Below are 18,862 nucleotides of genomic sequence, written 5' to 3'. Positions count from 1 at the left end.
ATGTGTATTGGAGTGTGGATGTGTGCATACAGTGTGTATGCAGTTGAATGAAAAGATACAAAGTTTAAAATAATACAGGAAGTGTTACCATCATATTCAATAAAATAAGCCATTCTTTGAAGACTCAAATTCTATCAGATAAAAGGTGAAAAAATAATTCTGCGCTATTTTTTCTTCATTTAAAAATTATTGACTTTATACAACAGTCACAGGGAATGGGAGTAGTATGTTACATTAGGTATAATTAAAAACAAATCCACCATAACCCAGGAACAGACTTGTGGAATTCTTTTATTTACTGGATGAAGCATGAATGCTGTGGCCTCTTCTGAAGATTTAGGTTTTCTTAAAGGAGAAGAGAAAGTGCACTAAGAGACACAGGCTAAGGGCATCACAGGCTGGGGTAATGCCAACCGTTGGTTTCCGGGCTGAGCAGTGAACGTGGAATGAGTGTCTGTCAGTCTCAGCATTCATAAGCAAGCATGTGAGCAAACCCACTCTTTAGTCCTAGCAGTGTTAATCTATAACACTTAATGCAGAACTTGGGTTGTGTTGCACATGGGGCAGGAAGATATTCTGTGTTTCAGGGTGTCCGTTTCCCAGATTTTTATACACTGATATAATGGTGAATTTATTACATGAAGTGAATTCTGTCTTCTTTTCAGTACTTACATCCAGATTAGCTTTTGCTGTTGTACTAATGTATGGCACAAAAGTCCTTGATGCATTTCTACAGCTCCTTGTGCCTTAATGTGAATCCTATTTCAATGAAAAAGAAAATAATAATAATTTTTAAATGCTTTTGAATGACTTTAAGTATCTTCTAAATGACCTTTTCAAAGGTCATTCTTTTTAAAGACTAAAATAATCCTACTTACCCCAAAATGTCCTTTACATACTCTTTTTCAAGAATATTCTGATCGCTTCAAATTTCATAGGAATTGGCATATCAAGCATAAAATTAACAATAAGCAGCATGTATAATGTGCATAGAAGTATGAATGCTATACGTATTTTTCTATAACACCACTGTAGCTTAAGCAGTATGTGGCATAAGGCTTATTCACTAGATGTTTCACAGAGATCTGTTTTTTAATTCAAAGCTCAGGATATCTTTTCCCCAAAGCTGTTTTCTCTTAAGATGTTTTTCCTAAAATATAATGAAGGGACTCCCTCATAGGAAGTTCTCTGTTTCCTCTTAATGATTTGTCCTGTTTAGTACATTTGATAGTCCCAATTTGGTAGTATTTCTTCAGCAGCCTCTCAAAGTTGCCTGATGTGTTAGTGGGCTCCCAGCTGGCAGAGCCTTTGCCTTGGCATGTAACAAAGCCAGTGAAGAAAAACTTCCTTGGAAATCACTGGTAACAATTCTAGTCATAGAAATTGAGGCTGCATGCAATTCACATTCATTTTAAACAGCTCTAAGTGCAGCTTTTGTTGACAGCAGTGGTGCCTGCCACCTCCATCTGCCTTTTCCTACTGCCTGCCTTGTACCAATGCTAGCATGTCATCTGTCTTGCCTGGTAGCAGGTTGGACTAGAGGAGTGAACCAGTTTCAAGTGCTTCAGTTTACTGATCCTTCTCATGGTGCTGCTGCATGACCGCTAGCTTTAAGATGAGGACACGCATGTGGAGGTTTCATGCTGGACCATAATTAAATTGGATTAGTTAAACTGAAAGCTCTGTGTTTCCACATGAAATTCACTTACGAGAAGAAGTCCTTTATACATTTATTTTGTGTGTGTGTATATATATACACATAGACTTAGAACGTCTACTAGTCTTAGCTCCAGTGTATCATAAGACATGCTGTTCAGGGCAGATGCCTCAAAATTGAGTCCAGTGACTTCAGTTAGGTTAAAGAAGGTCATGCTGTTTTGTACTGTGAACTGAGATCAGGAGGAGTGGTTGTTCCTGCAGCATATGAACGCCTTGCAATGGCAGGGAGCTGATCAGATACAACAGGCCCACATGGACCACACTGTCTGCTGAGGAATGCAAAAAAAAAAATCTGAAGTTTGTCACTAGTATGACCTAGGGGTAAATGTCTTCCTCATCTGATCAGCCTGTCCTTGAGCATGGCAGCAAAATGTAGTAGGTAGAGAGCTGTTGAAAAGGTTGATTATCTATATCATCTCAGGGTATTTTCCTACTCGTTTGGATGCTGTAATACCTCAAAGAAATCCATCTGCCCCCTCAAACACAAAGCCTCTCTCCATGTTTTGCATGGACATCTGTGCAGTGGGGGCAGAAAGTTCCCTTGAAGTAACTAGCTGAAGCCTTGAACTATGGTGTTTAATTGCAGGCATTGCCTTAAATCCGAGCTGCAGTGCTACCTGCATTTGCCAGGCTGTGAAGGACTGTGAAGAGAGAGATTGAATAGGGGAGAGTCCACAGGCTCAGAGTTTCCAAAGGCACAAGGAATTGCCCATACCCATCCAGCCTGACCTGCTGCTCGGATTTTCTCAGGAACCTTGATGCTCCCATTCATATTTCCCCTCTAACCCCCTTGCCCCCATCTCTCTCTCCTTTTTTTTTTTATTTTTTATTTTTTAACAGGTATTTGTATTTTAAGGTTTGTCAATGTCTCATTTTACAGTCTCTCTACACTGTCAGTATATGCATTGTATTTTGGTATGATACAGATTTCTTCTGTTGCCCTCCTTTTCATTTTGGATTGGGTTATTTTTTGTTAAAAATTGGAGAATCAAGGGAGAAGTACAACTACAGAAGAACAAAGAGAATTAAGATGACCAGTTGCGATGCAGAAAATGCAGTGTCCAAAAGAGGTTCATAATTCAGATTCACTGTACTGACGACTTTTTAAAAAATTCTTTATCAGCAAATTATAAGACGTAGTTTTGTTTCTTTTTATCTAGAAAGTCAATTTTGGACTTGGAGAAGGTTTGCTTAAATTCTGTTTGCATTTTAGAATAAGCTTCAGACAGCTGTAGAATGTTTTTTTGTTGGGCTTGCAGCTTGATTCTGAAAAGTGTAGTATGTAGTTAAAGTTTGCTGTATTACAGAGTAATAATGTCTTGGTGTATATCTCAATGATCTAATGGTCTTGGTGCAAACGAAAATAAGTATATCATTTCCAGGTAGGAAATTAGATCACTGTGATGGCTCTGTTTAAAGGAGGAATAAATTAGGGCCTTTTCATACTTGAGAGCAGGAATTTTCTGTATAGACATTCATTAATAATATGTTGCCAGTGATTGGGTCTCAGTGATTATCAGTCATTTCACTTTCATATTCAGAATGGTTAATTTCTTAAAAAATCTTACCCTTACTTTAGCTGCAAGGTTGTAATATCATGAGACTGCTGCCCTAAATTCAGCAGTGATGACAGCAGTTCGTGATGGCCTTGCTCATTAAGGTGATCAAGAGGTCTTTGACAGGGAAACTGGGACTGAAGTTGACCATTTTCACCTTTCCCATTGATGTTTTTATGCTTCTCCCCTCCTTCCACTGAAGACCAAAGGGAGTAATCTCATCTGCTGTTGTACCTGGTTCATTTTATTTTGGGGAGCTGTAGTTACTTCAGAGGTTTAGTTCATCGTCTTTCTTCTTGTTTTCTTGCCACCACACACCATTCTTGTCTGGTCTGCAGGAATGTTTGGTTTCACCAGACATCTTTCATTCCAGTTCTACATCCTTTGTACCATTTATGCAGCTCTACCCAAAGTCATTTGCTCCATTGTACTTGTATATTATTCTATATGTATGTGAATAGTACTTGCATATTATTCTGTGTATACTTTTAAAAAATATATAATTTTATATTAATTCTAATTTTTATGAATATTTGGTTAAGCATGTATATATGCAGTTAGCTGTGTTGTGAAGTCGTTGTTAGCTATGCCAGTAGTAGTCTTCAATGTGCTTATACGCAATTTGCAGATTTTTCCATATGCTTTTCTCTGGGTTAAATAGCAGGAAATACTAACTGTATTATCCTGCTTTAGTATCAAACTTCTTGTGTGCAGCAGTCCGTACTTTGACTACTTCTTGTTGTATTACACTTCTCAGTATGTAAAAAGTTGAGTGTGAAATACTAAATTAATACCCCAGTGATCATTCTTAATTCTTTACGCTGTAAATAATTGGGACAGGGGGTGTGTGTGTGGGGGGGGGGTGGCGGGAGGAGAGTGTCATGATGCAGGAATCTTTTATCTGTTAAATTGTTCTAGGATTGAGATTGACAGAGGAACATGGATTAAATACTTTACACCTTCATAAGTTCCAAAAATGTTATTAATACCTTTAGCTATAAACGATAAGCTTGTTACCAAAAAAAAAAAAAAGATTAAATGTAAAAAATAATATTTGAAGAAGCACAAGGGGTGTATGAAAAGCACACATTCACAAAACTTTTACACTATATATCTGTGTATGTATGTCTCTGCAAGTCCTTTAATACAACGTTAAAATTAAATGTCACTAATTTAGCATTGTATCAAAGAAATATTAGTAGCTTTGAAATTAAGTGTATGTACCATAATGAAATAAAATTTAGTAAAGGCTTAATCTTGGTCATATTAGCATTGTATTATGTGGATTTTTTAACAGTCATGAATGGTTGGAGTTTCAACGGACAATGTCACTCAGTTCAACTCTTTGCAGTGAGTGCAAAATCATCTTTGTCTGGAGTAATTCCATTATTATTTTAATGCATTTTTGAACACATATAATGAAGGTGTCTTCACTCATTAAACAGTTTATTCCATTTTAAATAGCACAGCTTGGGTGTTACAACTCAGGCTTCTGTCAGAATAAGCCCATGTATTTCAAATGATGTGCCTTGGTCAGCACAGGTGCCTTGAATTGGATGGTTATATTGATAATTTATTTTATTAGTGCGTAGTGTATCACTTCAGATTCAAATGACATTAAGAGTAGATATAATGCATAACATTAAAATGGAGTTACCAGGATATATAAGTCTGTTCTTACAATATGAAATTCTTAGATACCACTCCAGAAGAAGTTGGAAATGCTTATTTTTAAATCACAAGTAGTGCAAACTATTATTTGGTCTCAAAGAGTGAGATGAAATAAAGAAGTACCAAATAAAGATCATGTAGTTACTAGCAAGATTTCTTATTCACTCTGTATGCCCTACATTCAAGTGGTAGCCACTTCTCATTTTTCAACCATACTTCACTTACACTCTGGTTTCCATTATGCCTTTGTATTTAGTTGAATTCCTGCAACTGGAAAACTATTTAAATCCTCTGAGAGAAAACTGTATACATCACACTGACTTTTATGGTAGGTGATCAGATTATGGGGGATGATAAAAAACTCGATATATACACTGCTTGCCACAGCTCTCTCATTATTCTGCCACAGGAGGACTCGTCTTAACTTGTTGATAAAGATGAAGGGCATCTTTAGAGCAAAAATTTTTATTCCCAGTGATAAAAATAAACTAGCCTGGAGGCTAATTCAATCTAACATAGTGTTAGTGGATGCCTGGATATAATATTGAAAGTATCCTCACAAGAGTAGAGATCAAGGATTAATTGCTTTTACTTTGTGGGTTTCTCAATTTTAATCAAGATTAGATGAACCCAATCAAAACAAAGCTCAATCTATGCTGACAGGCACAGAGGAAAATTAAAAGGTAGACAATGAAGAATTAGTGAATTACCTTGCATAACAAAAAATATTTGCGTATTAGAAGAATAATTGTGTCTTTGCTGCTTTACTTTTTAGTTTTGTTTCTACTTTTTTTTTTTTCCTTTACCACTGTTTCTTTTTTGGAACATGAAGGTATTGAAGGTATGCCTATGCCCTTGCTGCTTGACTGGTAGCACTTAACCTGATGTCAGGATTTAAATGTACGTGAGAATTCTTTTCTTTATATAACCTTCTTACTTTAAATATGGACATCAGAAGACTGCTGAAAATTTATCATTTATTTCCTGTTAAAAGAATAGCTTTTTTTTCATAGACAACAGCTCCTTACAGTTTTTAACTGCAAATATTGAAGTAATAGTATATTTCTCTGAAATGGAAATAGTAATTTTTTACTCTTAGAACATGAGTAGAATCTCAGATTCATGTGATGGACAGTATAGTTCCTATATTTAAGAAAAGGTGTCAGTTAATCTACTATAATATATGTGGTCTAATTAAAGACCCAAATCCATCCCACTGTGTTCCGAGACCTATTGAAATCAAAGCAGGAGCTCCCGACAGTGTAAGTAGATATTAGATCAGGTTGTTAAAGTTTGCTTTGGAAGAGTGTAGTTAAAAACTGAATTCAGGTTTCCAGGATAATTTATAAAGAGATATAACATTATTTTTGAGACTCTTTCTTACGTTGTTTAAAATGCTGTTAATTTTTCTCATTATTGAAAAAAAGTAGTTATGTGGAAAGAGTAAACGAGCCAAGAAAGTGATTAAATGTTAGGAGGATACTAAGTAATTGGATCTGTGGTAACTGGTTTTATATAAAACTAATATCTTTTATGTCATTAGATGTGGTTTTATTAATGGAAACTTTAATACAGTAGGCATATTTTTAAAATGGGATTATTTTCAAGGATCAGCAGATTTTTTGTATGGGCTGTGAAAAATATTCTGAAGGGGTCCAGAAGTTGAGTCAAACTCTGTGTTCTTTTGGAAAAAACATGGTTTAGAGAACATTTGGGGTAGAAATATAAATAGTTCAATTAAAGTAAGTTTAAAATGTAAATAACAAAAGGAAAAAATTGGTCTAACAGTTTTAATGGTAGGTATTTTTTCTCAAAAAGTGTGAATTATTTGATAGCCTTGTGACAGCCCAAGTGAAGCACTAGAATATTACTATACTTATTTAGGAGATTGTTACGTACCTATTTTAGAATTGCAGTGATTGTCTTCTTTTCATATTATGTACGTGTGCAAATGATGGTGATGATAAGCAGCTATCTTAAAAGCAAATACCCGTTTCTTATCAAAGGGAATCCACTGAGGTCTTAGTTTTGTAATCAAGTTTAGCACTGACTCCACCAAAGCATATATAAAGGGTATGTTTCTGTAAAATCCTTTTTAAACACGATGCATTTATTCACAAAGCAAATACTCTTGAGACATTGAATTTGTCCTTGTAAAAAGACCATTAATAAGCATGTAGAACAAGTATGGCACCTCAGTAGGTTACTGAAATAGCCTGTCCTGTGGGAGAAGAGGACAGCAGGCAGTTAGGAGCCCATGGAGATGCTGTTGGTAAGCAAGGAGTCTGAGTTTTTGCAATACTGCAATAGCAAAATTATAGCAAGTACAATGAAGTAAGAAGTGAAGATGTAGGAGACCATGGAAAATACCCAATGGTTTTGATTGTACCAATGGAAATCTTGAATTCCTTGCAACTTCCTACATTCTCCCTCAGAGTCTTTTTTTGAGGTATGTGAAAAGCTGTATGTTTTAATTTCATGTGAATGTATGAGGTGATTCATACAATTAAAATTGCTCAGTTAGTAGCAGCCAAGATCTTTGTGTAACCGAAAAAAAGATTTTATGTTCTGAAATTACATATTTGGGTTTCTCTGAAAAATACATTGTTATTAAAAAGAACTAAATAAATAAGCACTCACTGTCCCTAATTGTTGCATTTGGTTGCTGATGAATAGTGTACCTTTTTTTTTTTCCATACCATCTGAGAAATATGTTTTTCCCACTGATCTTTCCAAAAGGCAAGAGTAATGCAAGGGAAAATCTGAGAAGAGAAGATTTTAAATATCCCGTTTTTCAAATGAAATGACATCTACTTATTTAACATTTGCAGAAACCTATTTTACAGAAAAAAAAAAGAACTTTCCCACTACCACTGAAATTTGTTATTACTGAGAAGCGTCACATGAAGTAACTGTTCTGCACTCTAGAGGGAGTAGAGCTGAACTCGAAGCTAGTGTAGTTACTGTAATTTAAGAGTGAATTTTATTATCTATGTTATGTTTGTAATTCTCCATGTAAAGTCGGGATAAAGCATTATCATGTCATTTTTCTTAATATTCAAATTACCTGTTGCCATGTTTTCAGAGGTCCTTTTGAGCATTTTGAGCATTTGGATATTTGTTTGCATAAAAATTGATTATATACTTCAAAATTTTATTGAAATGATTTACATTTACGATAATGCTTTTGTTGCTTTCTCATGACATAAATTTATGAATTAGCTTGTGGTTGTGCTGGAAGGGAAAGAAAGCATATTATACTCTTTCATGAAACCAATACACTGCCTGAAAATAATTCTGTTTCATGAGGTATATATTACTCATACTGAATATAACATAAGTTGATTTCTGCCTCGTTCCATTTCTTCCGTATCTTCAGTCTCTCAGTGATAGGAAGGAGCATTGGAAGTCTTGTTGCAAAGGAGTTTGATCTGTACCTGTTTGAGGACCTTCTGTTGTGGTTGCTTTCTCTCTTTACTTGTTGTATTTTGTGTGTTGGGTGTCCTTTGCTTTGACTTGATGTGAAATATGAAAGCAGATGTAGTGGTACCAGTGTGCAAAGCAAAATCGGGCCAGTAACACTAGAAAAAAATTCCCAGTACATTCTGGATAAAGCATGAGTTAATATCAAGTTGACTAAAGATTTAGAATTTCTGTTTGAATCAATAAAGCAAGGGTAAGCTTCCTTGGCTAAGTCCAAGTGACAGTTTTGGTACTTTTTATTTGTAAAGAATAAGCATCAATCTATAAGTAGTTTTTTTCTCAGTTCAGACTGAAAGCAGATAGCAGAAGTCTGCTGAATAGTAGTTTCAACTTTGGGTGAGGATATACAACCTGATTCCTCAGGTAATACTGCTGTTGAAATCAGTGGCACGTTTTTATAACTCTTGCCTCTGTCCCCTTTTTAAGACTTTCTTGTTTTTCGTTATACTTTATAACTGTCCATAGCTTACATGCACACAAAATGCATTTTTGTCACTGTGATAAAAATAGCAAATGTTCTCCTACTTAGAACCAGCCATGTTACTAGTATAATGCTTTTTAAATAACATTTTAATCAATGTGACTGGCAATTTGCCAGAAAGAAAGATTAAAGGTTTTACCCTTTTTGTGCTCACTGAATTTTGTGTTCTTTTTGAATAGTGATCCCAGAGTTCATTAGTCAAGTAAATATTGCATTGGAGAGCTTAAGCAAGAACACAGTGCATCTGTTTGATGATAACCAGTTTGTGGATGTTTCTAAGAAGGTGTATGATACAATTCATAACATCAGATGCTCAGTCATGATGATTCGGGTAAGTTTTTGAGTTGTTCATTTAAAATTTATTTCTAAGATAGCTCAGGATATCAGTGCATTCTCAGGAGAATTCAGAACTATGTATGTCAACTATGTCCCAAAACTCATACCTAGGTTTAACTGATTGGTGATTTCGGATTGCTAGGGGACACATGATTCAACTCGAGGAGGCTGAATCCTGTTGTATGGAGAGCAAGAGTGACAGATCAGAACGTTGTAGAAAAACATGTTTTGTTTAATAAAAATACGTATGTTTATTTGATTGATAAAAATATTGTCACATCATTAATGATCATCTTGTGGCTACAAGCCCAAGTCTCTTGTAGCTCTGCCCTTGACCTTACCCAGTGGAGTGTATGAACAGAGAGTACATGCCGGTGTGATCCTGGTAATCTCTTGCTGAAGTTCTGCCAGGTTCATACTAGAACACTGAACAGCATGATGTCTGTAAAACTGATAAAATCAGTGTACTTATCCTAGTTTATATGCTGTAGTTCAAGAAAACAGTTCAGAACAGCTTATTTTTAAAATCTGAAACATAATTTTGTCAGATGCAGCATTTTACCCCAAATACTTTCAGTCTACAAATCCCATTTCAGGTGATAAAAGATAAGCACCAAATTGCAGTATCTGTAATTTCAGTAAATTTTTTGGAAAAAAAAACAAAACAGTAATAAAAGCACAGATACATTTTCTGAGAAAATTTTTCAGTTTGGAAGAAAGAAATAAACAGATTATTTTAAATATAAAATACATTACAGGCTAATATGGAAATTTTTATGGACTCTCTTCTTAATCTGTTGCAATGCATAAGTTTGTTCACAAGGAATTAAAATGTGCAGAATCTTTTAAGCATATCATACTTACTGCAATTTTCAGTTAGGAAATTATTTGTGTACTGAAGAAAGATCCTGAAACACTGTTACATGGTTCACTTCACCTATAACGATTTTTGATTGGTTGCCAAGAAATTAGTCTTAAATGATGCTGTTTTTGAATGATTGTCAAATATATATTTTTTAAATTTGGTTGTCATACATGTCACCAGGCATAAAAAATGAGATAATGATTTAGGTTAGCTGGAGAGTTCCCTAAAGGCTGGCCCACTTGTCCTGTTCAGCACCTAACTACATGAAGCAAGATGCCACCAGTACCATCTAATTTCATTGTAACGGCCTGAAAAAAAAGTTTTGTCACTTTTGCTAGTTTTCAATTCTGTAGCATTTTTATTTTCATTTGTATTTCTTAATTAACTTAGGAGTTTCCTAATCCTATTTGAATTATATTTTGTTTCTACCACATGTATTCAAGGAAGTTTCATGTGTCTGCTTCCCTTCATTTCGTGCCTGTCATTGTTATTTTGAGTAGACTGTTGCTGTTAAACCATCTTCCGGATGTTCACTTCTCGTGTCATCCTGCCTTGGCCAGGAGCAAGCATCATCTTTGCTTGCTGCTCTTTTAAACTTTATATGTTTTGAGAGTAGTGCAGAAAACATTTCTGCTCAAAAAATATTTTTGGTGATGTGTTCTCACAACCGGGTGTTTTAAAGGATGTAGTTTATCTGTCAACTGGGGAATTTAAAAACCTTTCTTTGGTACCCCTCAGGAGAAAGAGTTTTACAAACGATACTTGCAGGGTCGAACAGGAAAGGCGAATGTCTGCCAAGAACGTTCATGTGATGAAAGTCCCTGTTATTGCAGTATGTATCATTAGTTGAGTTTTGAATGCTTTCATGTTCTCTGTAAGGGAGCAGTCAGTCTTTGGAAATGGTAAATGAAAGAGCAGATTCAACTGGCTAAAGTTTGCCTTCTTCACATTTCAAGTATTCTGGTAGGTGATCTCAAACCAGATTGGAAATGATAGTCTGTTAGGTCTTCTGTTCTATTCCTGTTTCAGTGAACATAGCCTAAGAGTTTTTGTTAGGACGTCAGACTTCTTTTCTAGATCAGTTAAGCTTCATTTAATACCTGCATTGTTCATCCCATCTTAACTCAGTGACTTGGATTGTTGTGTGTTTGTTGTTGTTCTGTTTTGTTTTGAATATTACGAAGTTGTTTCTACCTGTTTGTCAGTTAGATCTGAATCTTCTGTATGTCCAGTTGTCTTGGGTTTGAACTCCAGGTGATGTCATTATGACTAATCTGTCCTTTACAAAGTTTTTCATTTTGGGAAAGTGCATTGAGGAGTGTAACAAAGCTTCATTTGCAATCTCTGCAAACACACAGACACTCATCTGAAGGTAACTATGCATGTATATTTTCACAGTCCTCTGTGATGTGTACATGTATGTGTACAGTCACTGAAAAAAGAAAAGGATGTTACATCCCATGTAGTTCTTTCTGAAGCATGAGGAGAAAATGCTTTGATCTGAAGAGACTGTACATATACATGATACATAATAAGCGCATGTGTAAATGTGCTGCGGAAGTACCAAATCTGTGAAATCATAAGTCACTGCACAGTACTTAAATGGACGGTATTAGTATGAAGATTTCTATTAGTGCTGTCTTCCAGTTCTGCTTTGCAAATGCAACTTGATAAGGCAAAATACCCACAAAGTGTCAGAAATTACACAGTTGGCTGCACTTGAAGCTATCGGTAGCGAAGAGCAGATACCCTTCCTCCTCCTGAAGTGAAGAAGTTTCAGCCAATTGGATAACAGCCTGCCTCCACCTGTATTGAAACTCCCATTATCCTAAACGATATATATGTATGCCTTTGAAACTAATGTGGCTTAAAGTGTATTCAGCTGTATTTGGATACATTTATCAGTCCAGCAATTGTAAAGTCATGACAAAAGCTCTGGAGATGAAAAAAAAAAAAAAAGTTTAATTCATTAAAAAGGACATTTGCAGCTTTCTCTTTCATGAATAACCATTTTTCAGAGACTGTCAAGAGAGGGTTTTTTTGAGGTTTGTTGAAATGAGTCAACTACTCTACCATCCCTTGCATATACTGACTGTGCCAGCACAGAGAGAGAGCTGAGAAAACCCTGGCCTTCCTTTTTTGAACATAGATTTGTTTGCATTCCATATTAGATACATTCCAGACAATGTCAGTTCCATGTCAATCTGCTTGTAAGAAGCTTCAGTAAATCTGATGGTTATTCAGACCTACACTGTTACCACAGCAGCCAAGGTGAGGAAATAAAAGCATTCTGGGGCCAGCTTCTGGGTGCTTAAAGACAAATTGCCAAAGAACAATGTGCTGCTGATTACAAAGGATTTCAAGACTTGAATCAAGGAGAGAAATCATTGATCAAAATATAATTGAGAAATGTAAATCAACATGAACCGATTCACAGGGGGGTATTTTTCAACATCAAAGTAAAAGCAGTAACTTACCAGATTGTTTCCTCAGGAACATTTCAAGCATGTAATTAGACAGATATATATATATATATATATATATATATATATACACACATTTAAAAGAGTTCCTAACTGTCAAATGCTTCCAAATACTGTTATTATTGCAAATTATCAGATATGCCTTTCAAAGTCCAAGCCTAACCATAGGTACATAAAACATTAATTCCAGTCCTACAGGTATAATGTGCATAACACTTAAGAGCAGCTAAATACTGGATTGTGTGCTGCACTGATGAGTTCTAATTGAAGTGCCTCCAGAATTGCAGGATACTTCCTTTAAGATGTGTTTCATTGTTTCGCTTGCAAGGATGAATTCCTTCAGTGGTAGCTGTTGGTTTGAAATCATCAGGTATCCAGGGCATATAGCTGCATGTGTTTATTAGGGTACACAGTCCTTGTTCCTTTTTTTTTTTTTTTTTTTGACTCTTTCAGCATTTAATGTATTTATTTTTTAATTGTAAAAGCTTTGTGAACTTAATTTTGCACGGGAACATCTGGATACTGTATTAATCAGAATATTGCTGTTATGGAAATAGATTATGGTAGATAAGAGAAAGAAGAGGAAACAGGTTGACAGTTGTTGAGATAGTATTAAATTTTGCATGATGTTAAAACTTCTTTTTAAAAAAAAATGGTTCTTCTATATGAAAATGTAGTTTGTGGTATAATATGAGACATCTGGATTGAACTAACAGCTAATAATATCCCACTAGGACATTAAGCATAATGCAGACAGGTAGCCAGGTAGCGACTTGAAATGAATAATAACTACTGATAGTTGTAGCAGTAATAAAGTAATCTTAACAGAAGTACATGAAGAGGAAAAGAATTCTCCGGGTTTCATGGAGGAGAGGGTAAACAGGTAAACTGCTGCGAGTTTTCCAGAGAGGAACAAGAAAGAAAAATGTTCATAGACACTGTATATGCTTTTGGTGATCTGTGTTCATGGAAACAGTGAATGAGGAACCTGTATTCCCTAATATTATGAGAGGTGAAAAAATTATTTTTAAGATTGCAGTTCTTGTCTACTACATTATTTCCTTCATTTTGACACATTTCTTGAAAATTTTTTCTGCTGAGTGTGGATTCCATGTGCTGTTTCTTTCAGAATCCTAGCATGGAGATTGCAGATTCCATCTGAGTTTGCTGCATTAGGCTTTTTGAGTGTTTCTCTTTTTTTTGATTGTACCTTTGTTAGCACTGGGCAGCCATTCTCTGTGCCATGTTGAGCATTGTCACCCTCAAAAAAATGAGGCCAAGCATTCAGTTTAGTTTTGCATCATACCTAGATAATTCTATTTCACCTAGTTTCTCACTATATTCCTAGTCCATTCCTTACCTTTTTATTTTGCTAGCTAATAATTCTTTAACCGTGGATTTTAATTTCCTTTGCAAAATCAAACTCAGTTTAGATACACATTCCGGTGTCTGCAGTATAACCTTCTAATGTTTTGGCTATGTCAGAATACCCTTGAGATAGGTTCCCTTTTTCTCCTTCGACTGCAAATTCTGGGTAGTATTTCACTCCACTTCAAAGAATTGTAAGAGTTCATCCATAACAGACCTTGTGAGCTCTTCAGTCCACTTGATTTCTCTCATCACAGCAGACTTTGGTCCCGTCTATCCAGCAGAGTTGCAAGAATTTTTAGAACGTGGTCTTCTCAGAAAGGAAGATGGCAAGTGATGAAAACCTTCCTATCATCCTGTTTCTCTTTCAGCCAGTTAACGTCTATTTTAAATTGTACCTTTGCTTTTATTAATGACAGAATTATCCTCCATGTGCCATGTTTTCTGTTTTTACTTCAGTAGTAGGAATTAGATCCTGTCAGATGCAGCCAGTAGCACATATGAATTGAGCCTCTCTTTAAAAGGTAAGGAAAACAAAGCAGGGAAACTACTGAGAATATGACATTTACTGCAGTCTTACAATTGTTTGTTTTTCTAGGAGAGCCCTGAGACCTCATAGCGAGGAAAGATAAAGGAGAGTTCATATTGATTAGATAAACTTCATTATTGTTTGTCTGAAATTTATGAGTCATGTTAACTCATTAGAAATACATCTTGGTAATCTTGTTAAATACATTTTTTCTTCATTTTTCAATCCCTACACCAACTACAGAAGAGGAAGAATTTGTACAGCAGTAGTTATCAAGGCAGTTGGATCTGCATCTCTCGTCACATTCTTGTCATTTCTGACCTAAGTAGGTCTGAGATGACCTTTCCTTCCCTTAGCTCCTAGTCAACTTCCCTGTCTGAAAGTGTGGACTTCCTTTTTTGCTTTTGCTTGTACTCCCTTACACACTAGGCATCCAGTATAGATGTAGTTAGTGCCAAGAGAGGATTTTCTAGCTTTATTATTTAGGAAAAAATAAGCTCTGTACTCATTCCCAAGCAGATGTTTCCATGCCTTACGTTCTTCAAATGGTGCTTTTCTTGTTTATTCTATCAGGGATGTCATCCAAAGATTGATGTATCTAAATGTGATGTGACTGAAGAAGGATATAATAAGTGATGCTCTTTCAAAAAGAGCCCGTAAGTACCTGTTGTCCATTTGTGACTGTTTTAATAGAGACGCTTCAGTCTAGCAGAGGTCCTCCTCAGCATCGTTCAGCTTCTGTTTTAAGACTTGGTCAGTCCACTGAGCTTGCCAGAGGGGTTATCGTGATGAGTAAAAGACAGTATTTTTGGACATGCTTAGAGTCAGTGCAATTCCCTCCCGTGTACAGGTATGTGGAGTTACAAAAAATGGACTGACAGATACAGTACATCCACTGCCCTTTCTAGCACGCTGACTGTCACAGATAGCATGTTTCTTCACCAGTTTTTAACCCCTACTCTGCTGTTGCTGGTTTAGTAACACAAAGCTGCTTAGAAACCGTCTAGTGAAGAGAGGCACTGGCAGTGTGGACTTTCTGAAGATGTGTCTGTGTGTGGTCTGTAAGTCATCCTTCATTTCAGGAGTCAGTACTGGACATTTTTCAGTATCCGTTTGAATAGTGTGGAAGTTCCATTGCTGTAGAGTTCAGGTACATCGTGTGGAATAGAAAATATATTCACCCTAAGAAAAAAGACTACTTACCTGTTCCATACCTACTGCTTTTTTAGTACTGTTTTTTTGTGTTTTAGAGATTAATCCTGATGCCTTTCCATTTCTGCCGAAAAGGTACTGAAGCAGAACTGTGCCAGTTCCTCTTTTATATTCATGAAGAGTGTCTGAAGATTATATGTGTGCACTGTTGCGAAAGGTACTAATCTAGAAGACTGTCTATAACTGCAGTGCACTGCAAGTGCATATGCCAAGAGGGAATGAGACATACAAAATACGTCTTAAACTATACTGGGGGTAAATTATGGCCTTTCTTGGCTTTCTTACCTTGTATGTAGGCAGCCTGTGACACTTAGCTGAAAAGATGTCCCCTCTCTTGCTGTTTTAACTGTTACAGTTCCACACTTCCGTCCCCTGGAAGACAGGATGGGTGCATGACTAGCAGAGTATAACATAAGAATGTACTAGATGATGTAACTTGATTAATTTCTCAGGGAAGTGATTTCTATTCACAGTTGAATGTTGTAAGAGCATTTTTGGGTCCTGTTCATTGTGTTTTTTGGAGCTTTTCATGCTAAGCAGAAAATAAGCTGTTATTGGGCATTCAGCAATTCTAACACTTGTAGAGCAGAAAGTTTGCGTCTGATATGCCCAAGATTGCTAACTAATCTTACAATGAGCTGCTGAGGCCTAAAATTAACCTTCTAATGTTTTGTGCGTTTTGCTTTTTTTCACATTGTTTTGGGTTTTTGTTTATGTTTGGCTCATTATTTTTTTTTTTATAATCTTGAGCCTTTCCTTACATACTACAAAAGCAAAAAAAGTAATGTTTTATTATCTTCTCCAAGTCACTTGCATTTAAATTTGTTGTTTACCCTTTGGACTGGTTTATGTATTTAGTCTGCTCACCTATTGCCTGTGTATCTAAAAGCAAAGTATGAAGGATTACTATGTTCAGTGCTTTGTCCCCCAAGTTTAAGAAAAAAATGCAGCAACGTATAGTTGCCAAATTGCTCTTTAAAGTAGGATGGATTAACTAAAGCCTGTAGGGTGGTAGTTGCCAGATGGGCCTAAAGCTAGAGGGACACCTGTCCCATTCTCAAGTTTGTATCCTGAGTCACATAAAAAGTGTTATTGGGGAATGTTACGTTTGTGCTCTAGAAACCCTGTTTATTTGGTTTAAAAAAAAGAAAAAAGTAGTGAGTAGTGCGGGCCAGCGAGAGATACTGGCAGATCAAATATGCATGTTTGCAAGTAAAAGCGTCTTGAAGCTGGTTCTCCCTTCCCCATTGCTTGATTTCATGGCATCTCATGACAGAACCACCAACCTGGAGATAATGTTTTGGATAAAACTAACTCAAAGCTCTGTCCCGTACAGGTTCCATTTTATATGTTAATTCATCTACATACACATCTTAAAAAAAAAAAAAAAAAGAAAAGTTCTTTACCCCACAGTGTATCTGGGAAGTCATGTCATACTGTGGAAATACTTCCTTGTTTGTATTTATATCTGTATTAGCATCATAAACTCAGTTATCATAATTACGACTGCCTTGCAGCTGCCATATCAAAATGCTCTGTACTGCAACAGTTTTGGGACAGAGTTCTCATACATTTCAGTTTAACATGCTGTCGTTTTATTAAATGCTAATCTCCGGTTATTACAAGGTCAGTTTGTGTTCCCAAATAAATGAAGCTGATTTGTTTTTTCCAGCAAACAACTACACATAGCATTTTGCCTGAATTTCACGTTTATGTATCACATAACAAACACTCGAGGGTCTGATTTTCTGCCACTTCCATTTATTTTAAAGCCTTTAATATCTTCCACAAATCAAATGACCATTCTAGTTCTCTGTGCAATTGTATTACTGTTCTTGTTGCTTAATAGAGCAAGAAGCTGTACAGCAGCATATCTGTAAATAAATCCTACTCTCTGGTTTTCCTTGAAAGTTTCATCTCATCGTCTTGAACGTGGGCAAGTTGTTTACCTAAGAAATGTCTGCAGAGTTTGGAGTTGTTGCAAATTGCTACAATGAGTATCTGTTCTGAAGAGCTGATGTGTTTTCATAATTATTTTTAAAACTTTGTTAGTAGAAAAAAGGAACATGATGAAATTTAAGATTTTATAAACAGATGGTGATTTCTCAGGTAGGGAGAGGGAGGCAGAAGAGGAAAAAGTGGATGCTCAGCCTTTTAATTTCAGACATTAGAATGGAAGCCAAAGCACAGATGCATTGTTCCACCCAAGGAGAGATGGTCCTTCTCCTCCCACATCTTAGGTCCTTTTGGCTTAAACCATTGAGTTCGAGTCAGCAAGTTCGTTGAGGATTGATAGAATTTTTGAACAAATATCATGAGCAGAAACTGTCTGGCTTTTGTGCTTCTACATTCCTGCACTTTCAAACTATCAAGTTTTAACCTTTCAGCTTGTTTTACATCCTTTAACTGCTGCCCTCGCACCCATATTCCAGCCATTACACAGTTCTGCTGCTTTCTACTTTAACAAAGGAAAAGGGACATTAGTCCGTGCTGCAGTTGGAAGTAAGAGTTGTATTTAGGCCCCCATTACTTTATTCACTAACAAGGGAAGATAGCACCCATCTCTATTCATTTTTTGTTACTTGGAGAATTAGAATATAATACCGATCATAAAAAGAATAGAAAATACATTAATCCATTTTTTTGTAGAAGAACGTGTGAGTGGGAATGATACTCATTTTTAGTCTTCTCTATCTTGGTTTGTTTCAGTTTTTTTTTTTTTCCACTTTTCTTTCACTTTTTTTTTCTTTTTTTTTTTTTTTCAGGGAGCTTTCTGATTTTAGATTATGGGTTCTTTTTACATATTAAGTTAATAGTAGGTGGGAGAATAATGGTTGCCCTTACTCCTTTGTCTAGCTGTGAGAAAGCATGTGATATTGTCAGGTTACATCTTGCCAGCAATACCCATATGGGTCTGACTGAAGATTTGCTTTCCCTGGAAAGCAGCAGCTCACATGTATATATCATCCTGGTGACTAGTTATGACTAAGTGGAAGTACTTAGGAGTGTCGGAAAGTCACCATCGTATTTACCACATTCATGCCTTTACTTACTCAGCGTTACCATTTATTACTTCTTTTTCATTATTCAGAATTCTTTTCATATTATTCATTTTTTATTATTATTTTATTTTACTTTTCCCCCCAAATACTGTGGTTA

General features: G+C 35.9%; 1 protein-coding gene across 32 annotated transcripts in view; it reads left to right on the top strand.

Moving 5' to 3' along the window:
* Positions 1-18,862, top strand: part of CTNNA3 (catenin alpha 3) — a 495,101-nt gene that overhangs the window by 398,288 nt on the left and 77,951 nt on the right. For 24 of the 32 annotated variants that reach the window (XR_014587169.1, XR_014587170.1, XR_014587171.1 and 21 more), the window contains one exon: positions 9,090-9,241. The exons of 3 other annotated variants lie outside the window; for them this stretch is intronic. Coding sequence is in view for 22 of the 29 variants with exons in the window: in XM_083845405.1 (XP_083701531.1) it covers positions 9,090-9,241 (152 nt within the window). In the remaining 7 variants the exon portion in view is untranslated. 5 more of the 32 variants (XR_014587174.1, XR_014587175.1, XM_083845414.1 and 2 more) reach the window with 5 other exon arrangements.

The sequence above is a fragment of the Anser anser genome (assembly GCF_964211835.1).
Source record: "Anser anser genome assembly, chromosome: 7".
In the NCBI taxonomy this organism is placed as follows: domain Eukaryota; kingdom Metazoa; phylum Chordata; class Aves; order Anseriformes; family Anatidae; genus Anser; species Anser anser.
This window is presented reverse-complemented; position numbering and strand designations above follow the sequence as displayed.